General features: G+C 36.9%; 1 protein-coding gene across 2 annotated transcripts; it reads left to right on the forward strand.

Annotated features, from left to right (window-relative positions):
• Nucleotides 1-236: 236 nt before the first annotated feature.
• Nucleotides 237-14,350, forward strand: ccn1l2 (cellular communication network factor 1, like 2). 2 transcript variants are annotated; one of them, XR_013823819.1, is made up of 6 exons: nucleotides 237-555; nucleotides 3,792-4,005; nucleotides 6,340-6,675; nucleotides 9,557-9,756; nucleotides 13,316-13,977; nucleotides 14,012-14,048. XR_013823819.1 is itself a non-coding variant. In XM_079896282.1 (5 exons), exons 1-5 carry the CDS (start codon nucleotides 475-477, stop codon nucleotides 13,619-13,621), a joined length of 1,137 nt encoding a protein of 378 aa, XP_079752408.1. In that variant the 5' UTR covers nucleotides 237-474; the 3' UTR covers nucleotides 13,622-14,350. The 2 variants fall into 2 exon arrangements, 1 of the variants encoding a protein (XP_079752408.1); XM_079896282.1 differs by having other exon boundaries at nucleotides 13,316-14,350.
• Nucleotides 14,351-22,771: the final 8,421 nt, after the last annotated feature.

The following is a 22,771-nucleotide window of genomic DNA, read 5'->3' on the forward strand; positions in this document are numbered from 1 at the left end:
TGTGTAATCCACACTACTGAGACCTGCAGTCTCGTTTTGCAGTTTTGCATTCACACCCTGTTCCCTAGAGGTCCAGCAACACAAATAAGGGATCCCTCATTATGAAGACACACTCCCACTGCTCTCTCTCTCTCTCTCTCTCTCTCTCTCTCTCTCTCTCTCTCTCTCTCTCTCTCTCTCTCTCTCTCTCTCTCTCTCTCTCTCTCCTCTATAAGGTGTCCTGCCCCTCTGGAAATGCTCTGTGAAACTGACAAGGCATCTGAGTTAGAGTCTGTACTTTTAGACTCTAGTTTGACTGATGCGCTCTGTATCTGCATTATTTTTGAATCGCTTACTTAAAAAAGTAGACGAGCTGGAAGACACCCTCTGAGATCTTCGGAGTCCGTTAGAAAGTGGATAAACCTGCTTTTTGCATTGGGGATTTGTTACATTTTTTATTTATTTTGGTATTCATTTCTTGGGGGAAGCTTGGAAATGTGTTCTGGGAGGAATCAGTGGACCCAGGCCGTTATATGCCTTGTGTTTTTGTTTGTTTTATGCTCATCTGACGGAGAGGTGAGTAGATCTGATCCTGCACACATGTCAGTTCACAGACATTGCATAAGAAATCTGTTAGTCTTTGATAGCTGTGTGATCCCAAAAAAATGATCTTTTGGGAAATTACAAACAGTCTATTATTGTTGTTGTACTTTGATACGTACTAATGCTCAATTTCTCTTTATTGAACGAAAGTGAACCTAATATTTGTTTGAATCTATTTTATTCTCATTCTCAAAACTAATAGTTTGTGATGAAGCAAACTGATGCGGTTTCCTTGACATATGAAGATTCTAAAAATGTATTTTTTATGATTGCATTTATTTAGATTTTTTTTAAAGTAAAAATATACACTTCTGTTCAAAAGTTTGGGGTCAGAAAGCCAAGAAATGAATGCTTTTATTTGGCAAGGATGCATTAAATTGATGAAAAGTGACAGTAAAGACATTTATAATGATATAACATATTTTATTTAAAAAAATACTGATCTACAAAAACGTTTTATTCATCACAGAATTCTGAATAAATGTATCAGTTTCACAAAAATATGAAGCAGCACAATTGTTTTCAACATTGATAATAATCATAAATGTTTCTTGAGCATCAAATCATCATATTAGAGTGATTTCTGAAGGATCATGTGACACTGAAGACTGGAGTAATGATGCTGAAAATTCAGCTTTGATCACAGCAATAAATTACATTTATTATTAATTTATTATTAATTACATTTATTTATTAAGTTTTATATATATATATATATATATATATATATATATATATATATATATATATTGCAATAATATTTCACAAGATTACTGTTTTTGCTGAATTTTTGATCAAATAAATGTAGTCTTGGTGAGCAGAAGAGACGTTTTTCTATAAAATTTTATTGAGGATTTATAGAAAATTTTAACTATAAGCACAGCATTTTGAGATTAGTTCAGGAAAATATTTCTATGGAGATCAGGTACAAACAGCTCCTAATGGTAACAGCGGCGCAGTTTATCTTACAGTGTATATTTATGATTCAATTACAGTCCCATTTCAAACACAGACACTTAAGAGAGTGTTTTATATAAACACAGCCTGACCCACTCATACAAACTTACAAAACATTGGCCTGACAACACATCACAGTGAAAGCCTTTGATTTCTTCTGCTCGCTCATCTCTCACGCTGTTCCCATAGACTTCCAAGTTAGACATCAGTTTTTTTATCTTTAAGACTGTTCATAACTTTTTAAAGCTGCAGTCCGTAGCTTTTTTGGGTTAAAAATGATCCACAAATAAATTTTTGAGCAAGTACATAACCAGCCAGTGTTCAAAACTCTCTGCTTGCCTTAGCTCGATTCAGAACGGTAAGCTTGTAATAATGCGGTACTGGTGGATTTCCATGGGAAATTCGAGCATGTCTTTGCGTCATTACGTCACATCTGTCCACATAAAGAAGAGTCTCGGCTAGTCGGCGATGAGTGTGAGGATTTTGGAGGTGGAGATTTATAGCTTTTTCTCAAAGCACTTGATATGATTAAACTTATCAATTTGATGGCGGATCCAGAAAGGTTCAAACGACAATCACCAGCAGGAGATTCACCAGCTGTAAAACGCGAAAGACTTCGTAGTGGCTACAGAAAAAAAGAGACTGCAACCGGCCCACGCGAAAACAAGGACAAATATCAGAAGGGCATTAATGCAATGCTGATGTTGTTAACATTAACAATTTGAGAACAAAGTATAATTTGCATGGTTTGATGTGATGATAAGTGATCGTTAGATTTAATCAGTGCGATTTACTGCAATGCTTTTTTCCTTTTAAGGCGGGCGTACAGGGTGCGATTTTTGCTGTTTTTACGAGCTCGCAGATGATTTTTTTCACTCGGGAGAAATCGAGTGGAATCGGTGATGCTCGCATGGTCGCGGCTCGCAGCGTGTGAGAGGAATTACGAGCCGAGCCGATCACGTTACGAGCACCTCCCCGACCTCCCGATCATTTTTAAACATGTTTAAAAAATTCGGGGAGTCGGCCCGATTTTCACCAGCTGTCCCCTATTGCCAAATCATACACAACCACGTCGATGGGGCTATACCTCAGTGGCAGAAACCATACAGCGTGCGCATACACTGTCTCACACACAAACACACACACACACACTCAATCAAGTTATGTTGAAAGGAATGGCTTTCTCTGCTTTTCAACAAATCATTTGCACATATATTTCTGTCATTTTTCTATCTGAAGCTTTGCCTGCATGCAAATTGACGGTCTCTGTGTTTAGCGCGAAAGCTCACGTGATTGCTGCTGGCTCGGGATAAAATTCGTGCAGAACAGTCGTGCCGTGTACCAGGCCAGCTGCTTTGACGCGATTATCAGTTAAACTGACTCGCAACGTGTGCAATATCTCACGACCTCCCGACTCCTGAGTGTCCGAACTCGCACCGTGTACGCCCGCCTTTAGTTGGTCAGAACAAAAGTGGATGTTACTCACTTATTCAGACGACATTTTCCGGCGAAAATTCTTATATTGGTCATACTTCAAAAAGTATAATTCTTATATTGGTCATACTTCAAAAAGTATAATCTGTGATTGCGAATGCCAGTATCCACACCGGCAGCGACTGACAGCCGCACATTCTCCTCAAAACATTGGATTCATCCGCGCTGTGCCGTGCCGAGGCACAACCCACGTAAAGTTGATTATTCCGCGAATAACTGCAATTGCAGATTTCGAACAGAGATGGCGACAAAGAGGAAAAACTGCGGACTCCAGCTTTAAAATAATTTACAAAAAATGTAGATTGGCCTAATCTGATGCCTGCTAGATCTTCAGACACTGTCTTAACATAATGGCTATGTTTATGCAACAGGCCCCTGATCTTCATGTCATGAAGTGAGAGTAGGTTACTCTTTAATTCAATAGTCCACTTTAGACAGTCTACTCACTATAAGTAACTTTGCAACTACATGTCAACTAATTCTCATTAGAGTATTAGTAGACTGTCAGTAGACTGTTAGGTTATGGTTAGGTGTTAGGGTTCGGGTTAGGAGAATAAGTTGACTTGTAGTTGCTAAGTTACTTATAGTCAGTAGAATGTCTGTTGGGAATGGGAAGCAACAAAATAAAGTGTTAGCAGATATTAAGCAGACAGTCTAATACTCTAATGAGAGTTAGTTGACATGTAGCTGCAAAGTTACTTATAGTGAGTAGACTGTCTAAAGTGGACTATCGAAATAAAGTGTTGTATGTTCCCTAGGGATCCCGTGGCTGTTCCCGCCCGTGCTCGTGCCCTCGGGATCCTCCCTCCTGTCCGCTCGGGGTCAGTCGGGTGTTGGACGAGTGCGGATGCTGTAAGGTTTGTGCTCAACAGTTTAACCAGCAATGTGGCCCTGACCGACCCTGCGACCACATCAAGGGCCTGCGCTGCCACCTGGGGGCCGGAGGGGACCCGCGCCGGGGACTCTGTAGAGGTGCGAGAAACACATGGCATTCTGGGACTGACTGCTTTAAAAAATAATGGGTGATTTTTCAGTTCCCGAAAGATTACTTTTAATAAAAAAATATATATTTTAAAGGAAAAATTATCATAACTTTAAAGTTTTTTCTCTCTCTTATTATTTACAGTTTTTCTCAGTCGCTTTGGTGCATTTCTCACATCACTATTTACATTTGCACAACAGTTAATGCAGTTCTCAAAACAATTAGTACAAACTGCAAAACCTAGCTGATAACCTTCAAAAGTGTGTCACTTGCTCAAAATGGATAGCTCATTCCTCAAAAGCAAGTATTCATGTCAATGAAAGTGTCAGTGTCATCAAGATGAAAAGTCCTGACACCATTGTCTATGAACAAGATAGTCAAATGGCTTTGTCATGTTTTCATTATGACAGTTTACTCTGTAAATGCTTTCCAATGCAAAAAAGTCAGATCTTGGTGACACTACCTGAAAATGCTCAAGACAGCACTATATACTACTTCCACAGCCATTTGAAAAATACAGTAAAGTTACACATTACTGTATTTAGTGAGGTAACTGAGTACAAGACACTGAATATGTATGTTTCACATTTTTACTGCATATGCTCTTTGCAATATTCTAATTTGTTCACAGCATTGTGCAAAAGAAAAAATACACCCTTATTTACAACAAACATAAACTCTCTTTGGGTAGAGCTGTGCACAACTGTAAACAATATTGCAGTACATATTGGTACTGAACATACAACATACATAGTACTGTAATCATTCATGCATATCCAGACGTTCCTCATCAGTGAAAGCTGAGATTCACCTGAGAGAAATTGTTCAATTTAGGAGACATTTTCAGGAAAAAAAAAAGATTTAAAAAAATGTGTAAAATTTGCTTGACAGATTTTGACAACTAGTTCAACATTTTTGTATGTAATGACTCAAGCAATGAAATGAGGACTATTAGTTTTATATGGAATGACTATTCAGCATTCACAAGCATAGTTAATTTTGACTGACATGACATAAGCAAATGATAATGTTATAAAACAGCAGAGAGTTGTATGAAAGCAATTGATGCATGTCCAAAAACATTTGCAATTTGTTGGAAGGAATGAGAAACTGCTACTATGATGTGCACAAATGACTAAATGTTGTGGAGGTTGAACTAACTGTTGTGCAAATGTAAATAGTGATGTGAGAAATGCACCAAAGCGACTGAGAAAAACTGTAATTCTTCCTCATTTTTGAAATGTAAAATAATAATGTAGAAAATGTAATATAGTAAGCTCTATACATTCACGGCATTTTCATTTTCATTTCAATTTGAACTAAGAAGATAAAAAAAATATGTTGGTGTTTGTTTGTAAAATTTTAGATGTAGATAGATAGACAGACAGACAAGACAGATAGATAGACAGACAGACAGACAGATAGATAGACAGATAGATAGATAGATAGATAGATAGATAGATAGATAGATAGATAGATATGCAGACAGACAGACAGATAGATAGATAGATAGACAGACAGACAGACAGACAGACAGACAGATAGATAGATAGATAGATAGATAGATATGCAGACAGACAGACAGACAGACAGACAGATAGATAGATAGATAGATATGCAGACAGACAGACAGATAGATAGATAGATAGACAGACAGACAGACAGACAGACAGACAGACAGACAGACAGACAGACAGATAGATAGATAGATAGATAGATAGATAGATAGATATGCAGACAGACAGACAGACAGACAGATAGATAGATAGATAGATAGATAGATAGATAGATAGATAGATAGATAGATAGATAGATAGATAGATAGATAGATATGCAGACAGACAGACAGACAGACAGACAGACAGATAGATAGATATGCAGACAGACAGACAGACAGACAGATAGATAGATAGATAGATAGATATGCAGACAGACAGACAGACAGTCAGATAGATAGATAGATAGATAGATAGATAGATAGATATGCAGACAGACAGACAGACAGACAGACAGATAGATAGATAGATAGATAGACTGACAGACAGACAGACAGACAGACAGATAGACAGATAGATAGATAGATAGATAGATAGATAGATAGATAGATAGACAGACAGACAGACAGACAGACAGACAGACAGATAGATAGATAGATAGATAGATAGATAGATAGATAGATAGACAGACAGACAGACCGATAGTAAAGAATCATCCCCAAATACAATGTTATTACTGTCAATGCAGAGAAAAACTTTATATATATAAAGTGTGTGTGTTGTGTGTGTTATATATATAATATGTGTGTGTGTGTGTGTGTGTGTCAGCTGATGCCCAGGGCCGCCCGTGTGAGTTTGGAGGACGTGTGTATCAGCACGGCGAGGACTTCCAGCCCGACTGCAGACACCAGTGCAGTTGTATGGATGGTGTGTTGGGCTGCATGCCTGTGTGTCCACAGCACATCCCTGTTCCCGACACACACTGCACACACCCTCGCCTGGAGACGCCACCGGGCCGCTGCTGTGAGGAGTGGGTGTGTGACCATCAGAACAGCATCAGGGAAGAGCCGTCGGACCCTCGTCCTCAACACACCCCGTACAACCACATCAGCAGACTCTTACAGAGCCCTGACAGCTCACAGTCCACCAGGGGCTCCTTCCAAGGTATTGCACTTCTATATTTAAATTAGTTAAAGTCCCCCTGTAGTCAATCATTTTATCCCTTAAAACTCATCTTTCATCACCAAAATGACACCAAAATCTGCCAATTTTGGATATGCAAATGAGCCCTGCCTCCACTCACTCACTCAGCTCAGAGATCCACTGGTTGACGATCACACGTTGATCTGATTGGTTACAAGGTAGTTTGTGACGTCAGAAACACCAGCGATTTCAAAGCGTGTTTTTGAGACTGTCTTTGGTTCACTGCAGTTTTAAGGAGGAAATACTCAGCAATGCTGTCGACTTATGAAAATATGTATATATAGTTTTTATACCTTTTTATTTCAGTTTCAGTTCTAGTTATTTTAGTGCACCGAGTTAAATTAAACAAAAATGAGAAATGCGGCCTTGGCATAGATGAAAAATGGGTAACACTTTACAATAACAGGGCATGAATAATCATGTACTAATACCTTAATTAATTGTTATTAATGAAATTAAATTGTTAAATTATGAAATTAACATGTTAGTACCTGTTTGATAGTTAATTCATTAATTAACGTTTTGGGGTAAGTTAAATCAATCAGTCTCTGTAAGAATAATAAGAAGTAATCTAAATTTTAATTAAACATATGATTTAATACTGCCATAATTTAAACTGTAATATCATAATCTGCCATTTGCAGCTTTGTGACAAATAATTGGAATGGCACATGGTTATTTAGCCATTTAGCCGTCTAAATAAAGGTGGAAAATAGACTAATAACTACCACTAAAAAATGTAATTTGATCTAAACCGTTTTCTGATTTTTATTGTTCATTTAGGCCTATGTTTAGTAATAGCTACTTTTCTTCCTGGATCTACAGTATGTTGGGTTTGTTTCTGGTGGGAAAAGTGTTTCTCATTAGTGACGCACTCGGTGCTCGCTTGGCACGTTAGTTGAGTTCATAAGGCAATACTGGCATTTCAATCTCATAAATGTTGACTGCTTTGGTAAACAGAATTAATAATTAAAGACATGTTTGCATGTATGTTGTATTTGGGAGTTTTCATGAGGTTATGTACAATAATTAAATGTTTCTTTTGTTGTTTACATGTATATGGTTCGATTAGCATTAGCCTATAGCTTATGCCATATTTTACATGTAAAGTGCCATATGTGTGTCTTTACAGGTATGTTTGGGCTTTCTTTTAAGTCCATATATGTTTAATTGTATAAATAATAATACAAGACCTACACATCATTTTTATCTTTGTTTTTTTGTACCATGGGTGTAAAGGAATAAGGATGGCACTCTTATTGTATATGTTTATTCATATTTTAGTTAATGTTTGTAAGTGCATAATTGTGTCATGACTTAACTGACACATCATAATAAATTAATTGTTAACTAACCATACATTAACATCAACTAATGGCTTGTTAATGCATCATTATGTCATATGACTGTGTCATGACTTTACTTGAGGGGGCACATCATTACTAAATCATGATTAACTAACCATACACTAACATAAAGTAATGGCTTGTTAATGCATGACTGTGTCATGACTTTACTTGAGGGGACACATCATAATTAATTCACTGTTAACTACTTACCAATTTCAGCTCATGATTTATCATAAACTTACAATCACATACACATGTACTACAACTAGTATTCAGCCCAGTTAAGTGATGTTGTGTGGCTTTTCAAAAAGTCAGAGAATGGAGGTACAGTCTCATCACGCCTGTGTCTGGATGGAGAGTGACTGTACTGATCCCAACAAACGTTCCCCTGACCTTAGCTCATGTTTCCTGTTTGGCAATTTTTTTGTTGTAAGTGACAGTAGGTTTAGTTTGATGGGAAAGAGAATATCGCAAAATAGATTAGGACATTTTAAGATAAATTATTAGTGTATAATGTTTGATAAGGAGGATCATTGAAATTAATGACAAACTAATCCTGTGCCTTTCAGTAATGTCTATGATGAAGCTGCTGATGTTAATAGTTTAAATTATGACTAATAAATAGTTTAAATGTGTTTCAAAGTCAAAATATTTCATATTTATTCTTACAGAGCCTGATTGATTTATTTGACCCTAAATGTTAATTAATGCATTAATGTACTAACATGTTTAAAGCTGCTGTTATTCATGCATGAATCATTATGACTCCTGTCATAGTTAAGGATCACTCTTCATTGGTTGATGATTAGTTCATATCTTCACTAATCATGAGTTCATGTTGAAGTAACAATTAATTCAGGTTTTAGTACATGATTATTCATGCCCTGTTATTGTAAAGTGTTACCGAAAAATTTAATGAATGTCCAATGAAAGCAAGTTGAAGTGAGAACCCATGTAACAAAATAAAAAATAAACAAAGACCTGACTTGAAACGTGACCTTAAAGTCCCCCTGTGGTGAAAATCAAGTTTTTAATGTTTTTTATATGTCTATGTGGTGTATTTAAAATGTTTTTAAAAGACAAACCATGTGTAAATTCATAAGTCAACACCATTGCTGAGTATTTTCTCCTTAAAACTGTAAAAAACACTGTAAAAAGCGATACCATTGGATCTCTGAGCTGCTCTGAGTGAGTGGAGGCGGGGCTAATTTGCATATTCATAGAACCGCGTATTCTAAATTAGGCAAGGGTGTAGAGTTACATTACGTTTAAATATGTCATTTTGGTGATCAAAGATGAGTTTTAAGGGATAAAATTGACTACAGGGGGACATTATCAGTATGCAACTGCCTAGCAGCCACCCAGAACCCCCTAGTAACTACCCATAATGCCCTAGCAACCACTCTGAACACTTTAGCAACAGTTAAAGTACCTTAGCAACCACAAAGGTGAAATGTGTTCTTTATGGCTTTGTTTTCTCATTAACCCTGCAGAGTGGGCGTCTGTGCCGGTGTCTCTGGTCCCCTTCCCAACATCCGAATGTTTCCCACAGACCACCGACTGGTCCGAATGTTCTGCTTCCTGCGGGTTTGGCATCTCAAGTCGTGTGAGCAATAGTAATGCACAGTGCAAGCTGGTTCGAGAGACTCGCCTTTGCCAGATCCGAGAATGTGACATCACTCCAGCTATGAAGGTGAGATATAGTGAAATGAGTAGACATACATAATGTACATTCAATCATCTATATACCCATACACTTTTTTCCTAAGACTTCCACAGAAGATTTATGTACTTTTTTTCTTATTATTCTTATCCCCTTCTATTATTGATTGCAATCAGGATTTGAAGAGAGTTTCAGCCAATATAACTTAACCCCCTGAGGTCGGCTGTATTATTTTTGTGTATACTCACAATAAAAACAAAGTGTTGTGCTTTTCGCCAAATAAAGAAAAATAAACATGATGCGAGTTCTGCCTTCTCTCTGTCAGTGTAGTCCATTCTGAAACGCGTCCGAAAATGAACCATAACTCAGCGAATACTCAGTCAAACAGACATACAGACACACAGGCATGAAGCTTGAATTCTCTTCTTTTAAATGAAGTAATTTATATAAAAAACAAATATTCTCATCTTGTGAAATCTGCATTAAAAGAGAGCGATTCCAGTCGAGCTAATTAGAGCTCATTCAAATGTAATGTGACCCCACCCACGGAGAGCGCGCGCTATTCAAACGCAAATGTCTGAGGCAATCCACGCAAACTGTGAACGCCCACATCAGCTCGAGAAAACACATCAGATCATTGTACTTGTTTACACAGTCTCGCAGCGCTGTGAGGAATAATACTATAATGGAAAATTTACCTCAGAATTACGAGGAGCAACAGATCCGAGGCTATGGAATAATGTAGTACGTTTTTTTTTCATTCTCAAGTGCGGCGCGTTTCTGTGCATGAATGAATGAACGGCAGAGATGCCGCTGTTTACAACAACTGGCAAAAGACGGTTTAAATTTGAATCGTTTCTGTCTGTGAATGTTTCGCTTTTAGCAAACTGTATTGCTATAGGCTACTGAGTAAAAATTGAGTGAAATATGTTGAAATAAAATGTATTTGTATAAGCAACGTATTAAACTGCAAATTAACATTTATACTTTTTATAATAAAAACGAAAGTTACTATGTTACAGACATATGAAAGACAAAATTTCATTGATTAGTTTTGGATAGATTATACATTTTTACTGTAAAATATCTGCCACCTCAAATAAGCTTTTGTTTGCCAATTTTTGCTCATATGTTAAATATAGTATGTTTTGTCAAAAATAATTAAATAATATGTTATAGTGTTTATTCCAATGTAGCCTAGGCTATATTCAAGTAATGAATCCTTAACTTTGAAATATGTATGATAAAATGTATACTTTAGTTTTTACAAAGAATACATTTTATCATACAAATTAGTTTGTTTACATCTACCTTGTATTTTTTTTTTATTATTAAAAAGGTTACAATTACAACAACAATTCAAGTGTTTTAATAAAAAAAATAAAATACAAGGTAGATGTAAACAAACTAATTAAAGGTAAATATAAGCCTTTTCTTTAAAATAATTTTTTATTGTGTTTTATTAGTGACAAATTTGGGGAGAGAATAAATATTCCAAAACTGAAAATACAGTATGAGAATTAACTGCACAATTACTAGACATGTTTTCCTTTTGATATTATAGGCCAATTTGCAAGCACAATTTGTGGAAAAATAAAAAAAACACGAGATGCTTCCAACTGTTGCTCTTGCATTCTTTCTTGTGACACACCTGAATGAATGGCTCATTAAGTATGTGGGCCCCATTGTCTCCAGGTGCGAACCACTAAATATGCATGATTGTTGACGCCCACTCCGCATATTGCCTTTCCAGACAGAAAGTGTTTTGCAAAATTTAAATCAATGCATTGTGTTATGTGAATGATTAGGCAGGATCATTTTCACATCATTTTGAAGAAAAAAGGCGATGACATCCATTAGTCAAAAGTCTTATTGACACATATTTAGAATGTGTTTTATGGCCTTATTTCAGAAACTTTAGTTTTTAGTTTTTTCAATAACCATGCATAAACATTATTCTCTCAAAAATACAAACATGTACATGCATGGTGCTCACATATGATGGTAGCCCTGTTTGTGCTATATAGAGTGAATTTACACCTTTGCCATTAATATGTTTATAAGCAACTGAAAAAAGCAAAAATGTCAGGGCATGTCAGAACATCTCAAGGACCCCAAAAACACCTTAGACCCCAGAGGGTTAAAGTGCTTATGAAAAACATTGCCTGCCTTACTTTAAATATTGAGCAGCTTACGTTTCTGACAAAATTCGTCCAGTTAGTTCACATATTTAATGTTAAAATTAAAAATATATCAGTTTGCACATCACAAGGCAACACACGGACTGGATCCGAGCTGAGAGTGGAGTGAAAGCAAGTTCCACAAAAATCACACTGTAATCCGGATTCACTCCGGGTTTTCCATTTCCCATCACTGGTCAGAGAAACCAAAGACTTTAGATATACCCGGGCTGCGTTCCAGTCCAAAATTGTCATGCCCTTCACTCGCTAACTTCCCTCCGTCTCGTTCACTCGGATGTACGTCATTGCTTACGTTGCATGAGTGCCCACTACTGGCGGAAACTGCAATAGGTTGAACTGGAACGTACAGTATAAGCCCTTGATCACTTAGAATCCACTATGGGGTTGATGCATTATTTATTTTCTTCCCTTACGATATTGTTTAATGCACCATTCTATATGTATATAGTGTATTTCTTTTTTCAATAATTAATATATCATAGAGTTGTTTGTGGTGGGGTAAAATAAACGCAATATGCGTTGACGTCACAATCGTGTTGCATTATGGTATATGGAGCTGTCTGAAGTGTACATATGAAGTAGACTCGCTCCCTCTGTCAAAATCGAGGGAGCGAGGGTCTGTCCATATAAACTCCCCTCGTCCACTTCAAGAAGTGGAACGCACTTCAAAATGGCGGCAGGGATTCCCCGGTCACCATGATTTTGCCAAGTAAGACATGTTCCTGGATCAACATATTTTGTTGATCCTGGAATAACATTCCTGTCCCAAAATTAAGTCCCTACCTTATCCCTACCCTAAACCTAACCCTACCCATAACTTTTCCCTAAAATCAGAGGGAAATTATGTTGAAGCACCTCACCCTGGTTCTAAGCCTAAACTTGACATAAATTGTAAACTTGTCCCTCAAATCTGATTGGTTGATTGAAAAGTTGTTGTGGTACTTGGTGAAATCATATTCAACGGGATTACCCCGAGGAGAAGTGCTTAGGGAAGTTTGCAAGTGGGTGTCTAAAAGTGGACAGGAACGCAGCCCAAGATGGTGCACTGACTCATATGACTATGAATGTGAGAAAATAGGCTTGTTCGGCTTGATCCGGCGCTGCACAGACCGATCGGTGAATGCCATCAAAGTACCGCGAGAGCGAATAGAAAGTAGACGGCTCCTTTGCTTTTGAATTGTTCTCGCGGTACTTTGATGTCATAAACCGGTCGGTCTGTGCAGTGATCGGTTCAAGCCTAATGCAACACGCAATAAGCCCTGCCTTGTAAATATAATGGTGTCAATGCAGTCCGATCAATAATATGGTTGAATATTAAATTAATGTCTTCATATGGAGGTATTATGACTCTCATTAATGGTTTCCTGTTGCTTTGTAATGTCATTCAGAGAGGAAAGAAGTGTCGACGGACAGTGAGGTCTCGGGAACCTGAGCGGATCACGTTTGCCGGCTGCTCCACGGCCCGCCGCCTCCGGCCTCGTGTGTGTGGTGTGTGTGTGGATGGCAGATGCTGTCAGCCGTCCGCTTCCCGAACGGTGCGTCTGCGGTTCCTCTGCCCGGACGGAGAGAGCATCACACGTAACGTCATGTGGATCCAGCGCTGCCGGTGCAGCAGAAGCTCCTGCAGGGCTCAGAGAGAGCGTTCCTCGCCCACCGTCAGCCTTCACAACGACACACACACCTTCTCTCGCTGAACACACACAACGCGCCATCGTTGCATGATGGCTAAAACTCACTTTTTAGGGGTTAGTTACAAAAAATTCAATTACCCCATGATTTACTCGCCCTCAAGTCATCCTAGGTGTATATGACATTCTTCTTTCAGACGATTACAATCGGAGTTATATTAAAAAATGTCCTTGCTCTTCCAAGCTTTATAATGGGAGTGAATAGCTAGTTTTTGTTTTGAAGTCCATAAAAGTGCATCTATCCGTCATAGAAGTGCATCATAAAAGTGCATCTATCCATCATAAAAGTGCATCTATCCATCATAAAAGTGCATCTATCCATCATAAAAGTGCATCTATCCATCATAAAAGTGCATCTATCCGTCATAGAAGTGCATCATAAAAGTGCATCTATAGATCATAAAAGTGCATCTATCCGTCATAGAAGTGCATCATAAAAGTGCATCTATCCGTCATAGAAGTGCATCATAAAAGTGCATCTATCCATCATAAAAGTGCATCTATAGATCATAAAAGTGCATCTATCTGTCATAGAAGTGCATCATAAAAGTGCATCTATCCATCATAAAAGTGCATCTATCCATCATAAAACGATCCATCACGTCAAAGCTTACGCTACTCCTACATCCGACGTCATAAATATGGATATTTTTCTTACACGAACGCACCGCTTCTCTTCAGAAGGCCTTTATTAACCTCCCAGAGCCTGTGGAGCACTTTAATCATGCATAGATGCACTTTAATCATGCATAGATGCACTTTAATCATGGATAGATGCACTTTAATCATGGATAGATGCACTTTTATGATGGATAGATGCACTTTTATGATGGATGGATGAGCTTTGGTGGACTTCAAAACAGAAATGGCCTTTCACTGCCATTATAAAGCTTGGAAGAGCCAGGACATTTTTTAATATAACTCCGACTGTATTCGTCTGAAAGAAGAAAGTCATATACACCTGGACGACTTGAGGGTGAGTAAATTATGGGCTAATTTTAATTTTTGGGTGAACTATCCCTTTAACACTCAATGGACGTCTCCCGTTCTCAGGGATGTTTCCTGAACTATAGAATAGTAAATTTCCCCTCTCAGCTGAAGCATTTCTGCTCTAGATTTGTATACAGTTATTGCACTTTATGTATTTCTCGTTTGCTTTGGCCTGTTCCAGTGTGATCGAAACATTGAAACATGCCCAGGTCACATTTCTTGACAGGTTTCGTGAGATTTGCCCAATACTGTCCTCATAGGCACCTGGATATATTGTTGTTTCCACATATTTCTGCTTTTATTTATTCTGCTGTCTTTGGCTTTGAAGTGTTTTATTGTATCTCGAAGGATAAGTGAATTTATTTGGCTTCAGATGAATGACTTCCTGGCACTCGAATGTTAAGAAAATGCACTAGTAATGAGGGTGGTGAGATTGTGTTACAGATATTATGTACATCATCGAGTGAGTTACCAATGGAAACTGTATCCGACACAGAATAAAAAATAGGCTAAAAAGGTCGACTTTTTTCCTAAAATTGCGAGATATATTCGCAATTGCAAGTTATAACATCAGATTTGCGATTAAAACTCGCAATTCTGACTTTACAACTCATAATTCTGACATTAAAACTTGCAATTCTGACATAATTCACAATTCTGACATTATAACACACAATTCTGACATTATAACTCGCAATTCTGACTTTACAACTTGTAATTCTGACTTTATAACTCGTAATTCTGAATTTATAACTCGCAATTCTGACATTATAACTCGTAATTCTGAATTTATAACTCGCAATTCTGACATTATAACTCGTAATTCTGACATTATAACTCGCAATTCTGACTTTACAACTTGTAATTCTGACTTTATATCACGCAATTCTGACATAACTCGTAATTCTGACATTATAACTCGTAATTCTGACATTATAACTCGTAATTCTGACATTATAACTCGTAATTCTGACTTTATATCACGCAATTCTGACATAACTCGTAATTCTGACATTATAACTCGTAATTCTGACATTATAACTCGTAATTCTGAATTTATAACTCGCAATTCTGACATTATAACTTGTAATTCTGACTTTATATCACGCAATTCTGACATTATAACTCGTAATTCTGACATAACTTGTAATTCTGACATTATAACTCGTAATTCTGACATAACTTGTAATTCTGACTTTACAACTCGTAATTCTGACATTATAACTCGCAATTCTGACTTTATAACTCGCAATTCTGACATTATAACACACAATTCTGACATTATAACTCGCAATTCTGACTTTACAACTCGTAATTCTGACTTTATAACTCGTAATTCTGACATTATAACTCGTAATTCTGACATTATAACTCGTAATTCTGACATTATAACTTGTAATTCTGACTTTACAACTCGTAATTCTGACATTATAACTCGTAATTCTGACTTTACAACTCCTAATTCTGACATTATAACTCGTAATTCTGACATTATAACACACAATTCTGACTTTACAACTCGTAATTCTGACTTTATAACTCGTAATTCTGACATTATAACTCGTAATTCTGACATTATAACTTGTAATTCTGACTTTACAACTCCTAATTCTGACTTTATAACTCGTAATTCTGACATTATAACTCGTAATTCTGACATTATAACACGCAATTCTGACTTTACAACTTGTAATTCTGACTTTATAACTCGCAATTCTGACTTTACAACTCGTAATTCTGACATTTTAACTCGTAATTCTGACATTATAACACACAATTCTGACTTTACAACTCGTAATTCTGACTTTATAACTCGTAATTCTGACATTATAACTCGTAATTCTGACATTATAACACACAATTCTGACTTTACAACTCGTAATTCTGAATTTAAAACTCGTAATTCTGACTTTATAACTCGTAATTCTGACATTATAACACACAATTCTGACTTTATAACTCGTAATTCTGACATTATAACACGCAATTCTGACATTATAACTCGTAATTCTGACATTATAACTTGTAATTCTGACTTTACAACTCGTAATTCTGACTTTACAACTCGTAATTCTGAATTTATAACTCGTAATTCTGACTTTACAACTCGTAATTCTGACATTATAACTCGTAATTCTGAATTTATAACTCGTAATTCTGACATTATAACTCGTAATTCTGACATTATAACTTGTAATTCTGACTTTACAACTCGTAATTCTGACATTATAACTCGTAATTCTGACTTTACAACTCCTAATTCTGACATTATAACTCGTAATTCTGACATTATAACTCGTAATTCTGACATTATAACACGCAATTCTGACTTTACAACTTGTAATTCTGACTTTATAACTCGTAATTCTGACATTATAACTCGTAATTCTGACATTATAACTCGCAATTCTGACATTATAACTCGCAATTCTGACATTATAACACACAACTCTGACTTCATTTCTCGCAATTCTGACTTTATTTCTCGCAATTTGCGACTTTATAACTCACAACTCTGACTTTATCTAATGCAATTCTGACTTTTTTCGCAATTGTGAGAGAAAAAGTCAGAATTTTGAGAGAAAAAGCCGCAATTATCTTTTAAATTGTTTTATTCCGTGGCGGAAAACAAGCTTCCATAGTTACCCGATTAAGGGGTAAAATGAAGATAAGACTTTTTTATATATAATTTTTTGCTTTTAAACTAATATATTTTCTGTGCATTCTTTATACTGCAGAGTTTTTACTCTGTATACAGATGTCTTTAACGAGTTTGTGTGTGACGGAGACTTGCGTTGGTCTTTTGTACAGTGTACAGGCTTCACTACCGGTGGAGTGACACTTTGAGACTGCTTCATTTTTCGGGGCATACTTTAAATCCTAGACGCTCTCTTGTATAGGAGTGAACGACTATATGTATTAAGATGTTGAATATAAATGACTTTGCTGATCAGTCTGTGTCACAAAAAATAAAACATTTTCAGCTTGTCTGTAACTGATTGTTTCTGTGCTTCTCAACTAGGGCACCTCAACAAACTTCAGGATGACTTAAAATTATTTAAATTAAGTTACCCGATGAGTTAAATTAAGTTGACCAGCAGTTTCGGCGGTTCGAGTGACACAAACGTGAAACCAGACTTCATTCACCCCAATGGAAAGCATATTTACGTTCCCTATCCCCTATATACTGTACTTTGTGCCAGTTTATAATGTAGGGGGCGGAGCTTCAGATTCTAGAGAGCATTTGATTGGACAGAAAATCTGATGAGAAACTGAAGTGCAGAATGATGTCATCAAAATCATTGATCCTTATTGGTGGAAGTGAGAGACTGTAAGTTTTGAACGCTTATATCTTCAAAATGTGAATTTTGTCATTGTTTTGGAGCACACTAGCTTATAGATAACAGTAAGGCTAACATATTCATACTAAAAGCCAAAAAAACGTAATTTCATGGGGACTATGTTGCGGTTGCCGCATCAGTCATGAAAAACAGTTGAAACAAATGTAAAGTATCAATGTTCTTCTTAACATTTAAAGCTGCTACAACATATTACAACCTGCTATTCAGGATATGGACAGGAATTCTAAGCATGTTATAACAGGATGGTTTTTATTGAATAAAGTTAAAGAAGGTTCATCACCATCGCCATGGACACAAGCCAGTGTGGATCGCCGACGTCATCGCTGATGTAAAATGTGCCTGTTTGCTTTAAGGGCCTCACATATCCCTAAAGGAACTTGTTTGCCAAGTCGGAGTAACTGATCTAGAGACAGCTCTTAGAAGCCACTGTAAACTTTAAGATATGTACCTTGACAACAACAATCTCCAAACAAAGAGAAAAGACGCCATAGCAGCACAATTCATGACATGGACCTTTGGGTTTTAGTGTCATGTGACACAGTGAAGGATCCATAGCAGCGCTTTTCATGAATGGTTCACATAGTGCTTGAAACTCCTGAAAGGTCTTTTTCCCTCAATAAAACGTTCAGAAAATGTTGTTTATCCACCTCAGGTGGTCAAACTAAATGTTTTATGAGCCGTTTTATTTTCTAGTCAAGTTTTTTTTTTTTTTATGTTTACTACAAGGTGTCACAGTTTTAAAAGAATATTCCATTTAAAAATTACAAAGGGTTTATGGCGAAATGGGACACATACAACTTAGGACCAGTGTTACTATCATGAAAATTGTTTTTGTTAATTTAAATAAATGCTGCGTCCAAAATCGAATACTTCCCTACTATATAGGCCTAGTATGCAAAAACAAAAAAAACAAAAAAACACTAGCCTACGCGTGTGCATATGATGGACACTTTACTATCCCATGAGGCCACGGGAGAGGATTTATGAATAGCAGTGAAGCGCAACTGACGCTGGTAGGTCACATGATAACAACAACATGGCGAATTTCATTCATACCACCCATATTCATACTATATAGGACTTGTTTAACAGTAATGTAGTACCTACTCAGACAGTTACGATTTTGGACGCAGGGAAAGCTGTATTAACATAAATATTATCTACATGAAAGACTTTTATGCTACCACTATTATGCTATTTTGAAGGAGAACTATGCAGTTTTTTTAGCTTAATTTACCTTAACTCAACAGCTAGCAATGGTTATATGACTTTGTCCGGGTTGAATGGTGGTCTTCTCGCTTCCCCCTAGCGCCTGTGAGTGGAAAAACCACCCTTGTAACTTTGGGCCGGCTTTGTCGACAACAAATGCACATGACCAGAGGGAGAAGATGGGAGTGGGGAGAGTCGCCAACGAGTTTTGACGACAGTGTTGTCAAATATCTATTCTGAAGCTGTAGGGGGAGCTCTATAGAGAAACCCGCGAGCAAAAAGCGAGAAAACAGCGACGAAATTGCCAAAACTGCATAGCGCCGCTTTAACGTTTCCTAATTTTGTGTTGGAGTCTCCTACAGCAGGTTTACATGCATCAAAGGTCAAAGGTCTCATAATATACATTGCACATCACCACATTGTTCAGTGTTCATTCTCAAACGACTCCATGGATGAATCAGTCTCTCTAAATCCCTCCTTTCTGTGAGCTACTCTGCTCTGATTGGCCAGACGGCCCAGTCTGTTGTGATTGGCTTACAGCGCGTTTCGAAAGCTAACGCCCATTACCATAACTGTTCTTAAGCTCACAAGGTGTCCTCAGTCCTCAGCGATTGAACACACTAGCCGTGTTTCCATTACCCTTCAAATTGCGCAAATTGAAATTGCGAATTGAAAATACGCCCAATAGAAACACGTCAATTTCGCAAAAAAGTTTTTAAATTCAAAAAAGTTTATCAATAATAATGGCTAGTGCAGTGGCTGGGATATACGTAAACCTCCCAACATCCGTCGCCATGATTTTTGGAATGACTCGCGAGAGGAAAAAATGAAGTTTTAGTTGCATAACATCGGGTTAATGGAAACGCCGTCATTGCGCAATAGTTTTTTGTCGATCAATCCGAGAGCGAGTCCCATGATGAAACATTAGAAGATCTAGTTATTGAACCTGAATTAGTTTCAACTGTAACTCCTCACCATCAGCATTAACAAGAGGACATCCATCAACATACCTGATGTATATTTCTAATTTATTGCGATGCACATGCGGGAACTGTATTAATAATAGTGCATATGTTCGCCTCGTGCATAACTTGAGTGACTGATGTAACATTAAAGTTTACAAAACAAATCTTACTCCATCCTTTATGTTTACTCAAAGTAGTGAGAATGACAGACAATCTACATCAATAGACACAGTTTTAGGTAACAGTGGCCCAAAGCTGATAAGCAGAAGTATTTCATTAAGACAGTAATTAGCGTGAGTTAGCCGGTTAGCAGAAGACCTTCACAAAACACAAAACTACGTATTTTGAACACCCGGTAGAAAATACATCAATGATTAATCAAACTTACAGGTTGTGATTCTGAGGAGCAAAGCAATTAAGCTGGTCCAAATAAACTAGGCCACTGACCCATATTTCATGAGCAAGCGTTTGTCTTTTCTAGTGATGTAGAACCATCACGCGATTCGAAACACAAACGACTCGTATTGGCGGTCCAGATTCAGTTCTTTCTTTTGGGAGACAAACTTTATTTATCTTTATTAACGTTTACATTCACAAACAGTTAGCCTATGTTACACACTGCATGAAAGGGAATATTCTAAAACCTTAGGGCACTTTAAACTTACAAAATTAGAAATCCTGCCTAACTAACTGAAGTAAAATAAGTTAATGTTGAAGTACTAAAATCAATCAGGTCAAGCTGGCTTTGTGTGCAGCACAGAGAGTGAAAGAGGAAGATCGTGAGTTTCAGCACAGATCTGACAGAGGAACTGGAAGTATGTCGGAAACCAGAACAGAGCCACAGGGTTAAAGGCTATAGCACACACACATTTAACTTTCACCACAATAAATAACATGAATCTCAGGTTAGTTAGCTACAATGAGCATATTGATACTTAAACAGGAAAAACATAGGCTATTAGCCAGTATAATCTCACAGGATAAATTAAGACTTGGTGGAACAGTAAAAATACTTTTAAAAAAACTACAATTAAAAATAAAAAAATAAATGTTTGGTCAAATAATGTTAACATTAAAAATCAACTAGCAGATGAAGTCTACATCTACAGTCTGCGTTTTAATTTTAATTCGTGTGGTTTCAAAACCACTACGTCAACATTCGCATACTATCTGTCCTAAATAGTAGGCCTATTCAAAAATGAGATTGTGTCCCAAATCGTAGTATGTTGAGTAGCTTACTCAAAAGATGCCCGGATGGTCTACTTTTTTAAAATCTGAAGTACAGATCCGTGAGCACTTATAATAACAATAATAATCTATCGCTAATATTGCCCACAACTTGGACTAGGATTCGATTAGAACTACAAACACGAATAAAAAAAAAAAAACTACAAACATGGCGGATGTGCGAGTCCGACGGTGAAGTGCAAATAACCTGACGAAAAGACATTTATTCAGTGTTATCCGCCTCATATTTAATCTAAAACAGCATTGTGGGCTTTTTTAAAATATAGCCTACGTTTGGTCATTAACTTTTAAATGCATTATTAATTTGCAATTGCAAACTGTAAACACACGCGGAGAGTCTCCGAATGAAAGACCCACCCACGACTGGATCAACGTGCTACTAAATCTCTCTCTGAAACGGTAAGAATTTAAATTAAGTCAAATTTGGATTATTTTTACTGTGAAAGATGATTGACAGGGCAGTTTAAACGGTGAGTGGATGAATGTAACTAAAACGACAGAGCTGTCCGTTAAAGATGATGAAGTAGTGTGTCCCACAACTTGGGGGACACACTACTTCCAACACTAATATATATATATATATCTTCACATAAACAGTAGGCCTACATACTTTTAGGGCATAGTAAGTAAAAGACGCAGCACAGGAATTCAAACTTAGACAACACTGACCTCTAGTGGTACACATAAGAACACACCAGTGCAAAAGCATTAATAAACAGTGTAAAAATATGACCCTCTCTCCTTATCTTTAGTGAAGGTTATGAATTCAGAACAGAGGTTATGTGGCTGTTATTAATCAAATATAATCGATTTTAGGACTGAGGGGGGGGGGGGGGGGGGGGTGCCGGGGGGGCCACTAGGAGGGACACCTCTGCAAACATCCAAGGCTGCTGGATGACTTAAAATATAAATAATAAATAATTAAAAATCTTAATAATAATATATTAAAACAATCTATATTAATGTCTTGAAACAATTGTGTTGGACCATGTGTTGGACTGATGGGGAACCAGTGTTTTAAAATATTAATCTGAGGAACATGTGAGAGAACTCAGAATGAGGTTTTCAACTTGAGCTGTATTTAAATGAGTTAATTTTCTCTATAAAGCAGTTCTGCAAATAAATAAATAAATAAATATGATGTCATCATCCAGCTCAGTTCAGTTCTCATACAACAACAGCATCAGTCAGATAATATTGTTGAACATTAAGTGGTTTCTTAATTACTGTGAACTTTCATTAGGGTTACTTGATAAATATGTTTCATTTGAGAATAATACTATCAGTTTTAAGCGATAATTTTTTTGAAATATATTTTTTTAAAGAGTTTTAATAGGCACGTGACAGACAAATAGCTGGAGTAGGCTATGCCACGCCCCTAA

The sequence above is a fragment of the Squalius cephalus genome (assembly GCF_949319135.1).
Source record: "Squalius cephalus genome assembly, chromosome: 16".
In the NCBI taxonomy this organism is placed as follows: domain Eukaryota; kingdom Metazoa; phylum Chordata; class Actinopteri; order Cypriniformes; family Leuciscidae; genus Squalius; species Squalius cephalus.

What these genes read in the sequence shown, in the direction of transcription:
- ccn1l2 (XM_079896282.1), top strand. Translation starts at nt 475, where the DNA reads ATGTGTTCTGGGAGGAATCAGTGGACCCAGGCCGTTATATGCCTTGTG. An exon ending in CACCAGGGGCTCCTTCCAAG is followed by an intron (nt 6,676 to 9,556) that starts GTATTGCACTTC and finishes TTAACCCTGCAG; the next exon opens with AGTGGGCGTCTGTGCCGGTG. An exon ending in ACATCACTCCAGCTATGAAG is followed by an intron (nt 9,757 to 13,315) that starts GTGAGATATAGT and finishes AATGTCATTCAG; the next exon opens with AGAGGAAAGAAGTGTCGACG.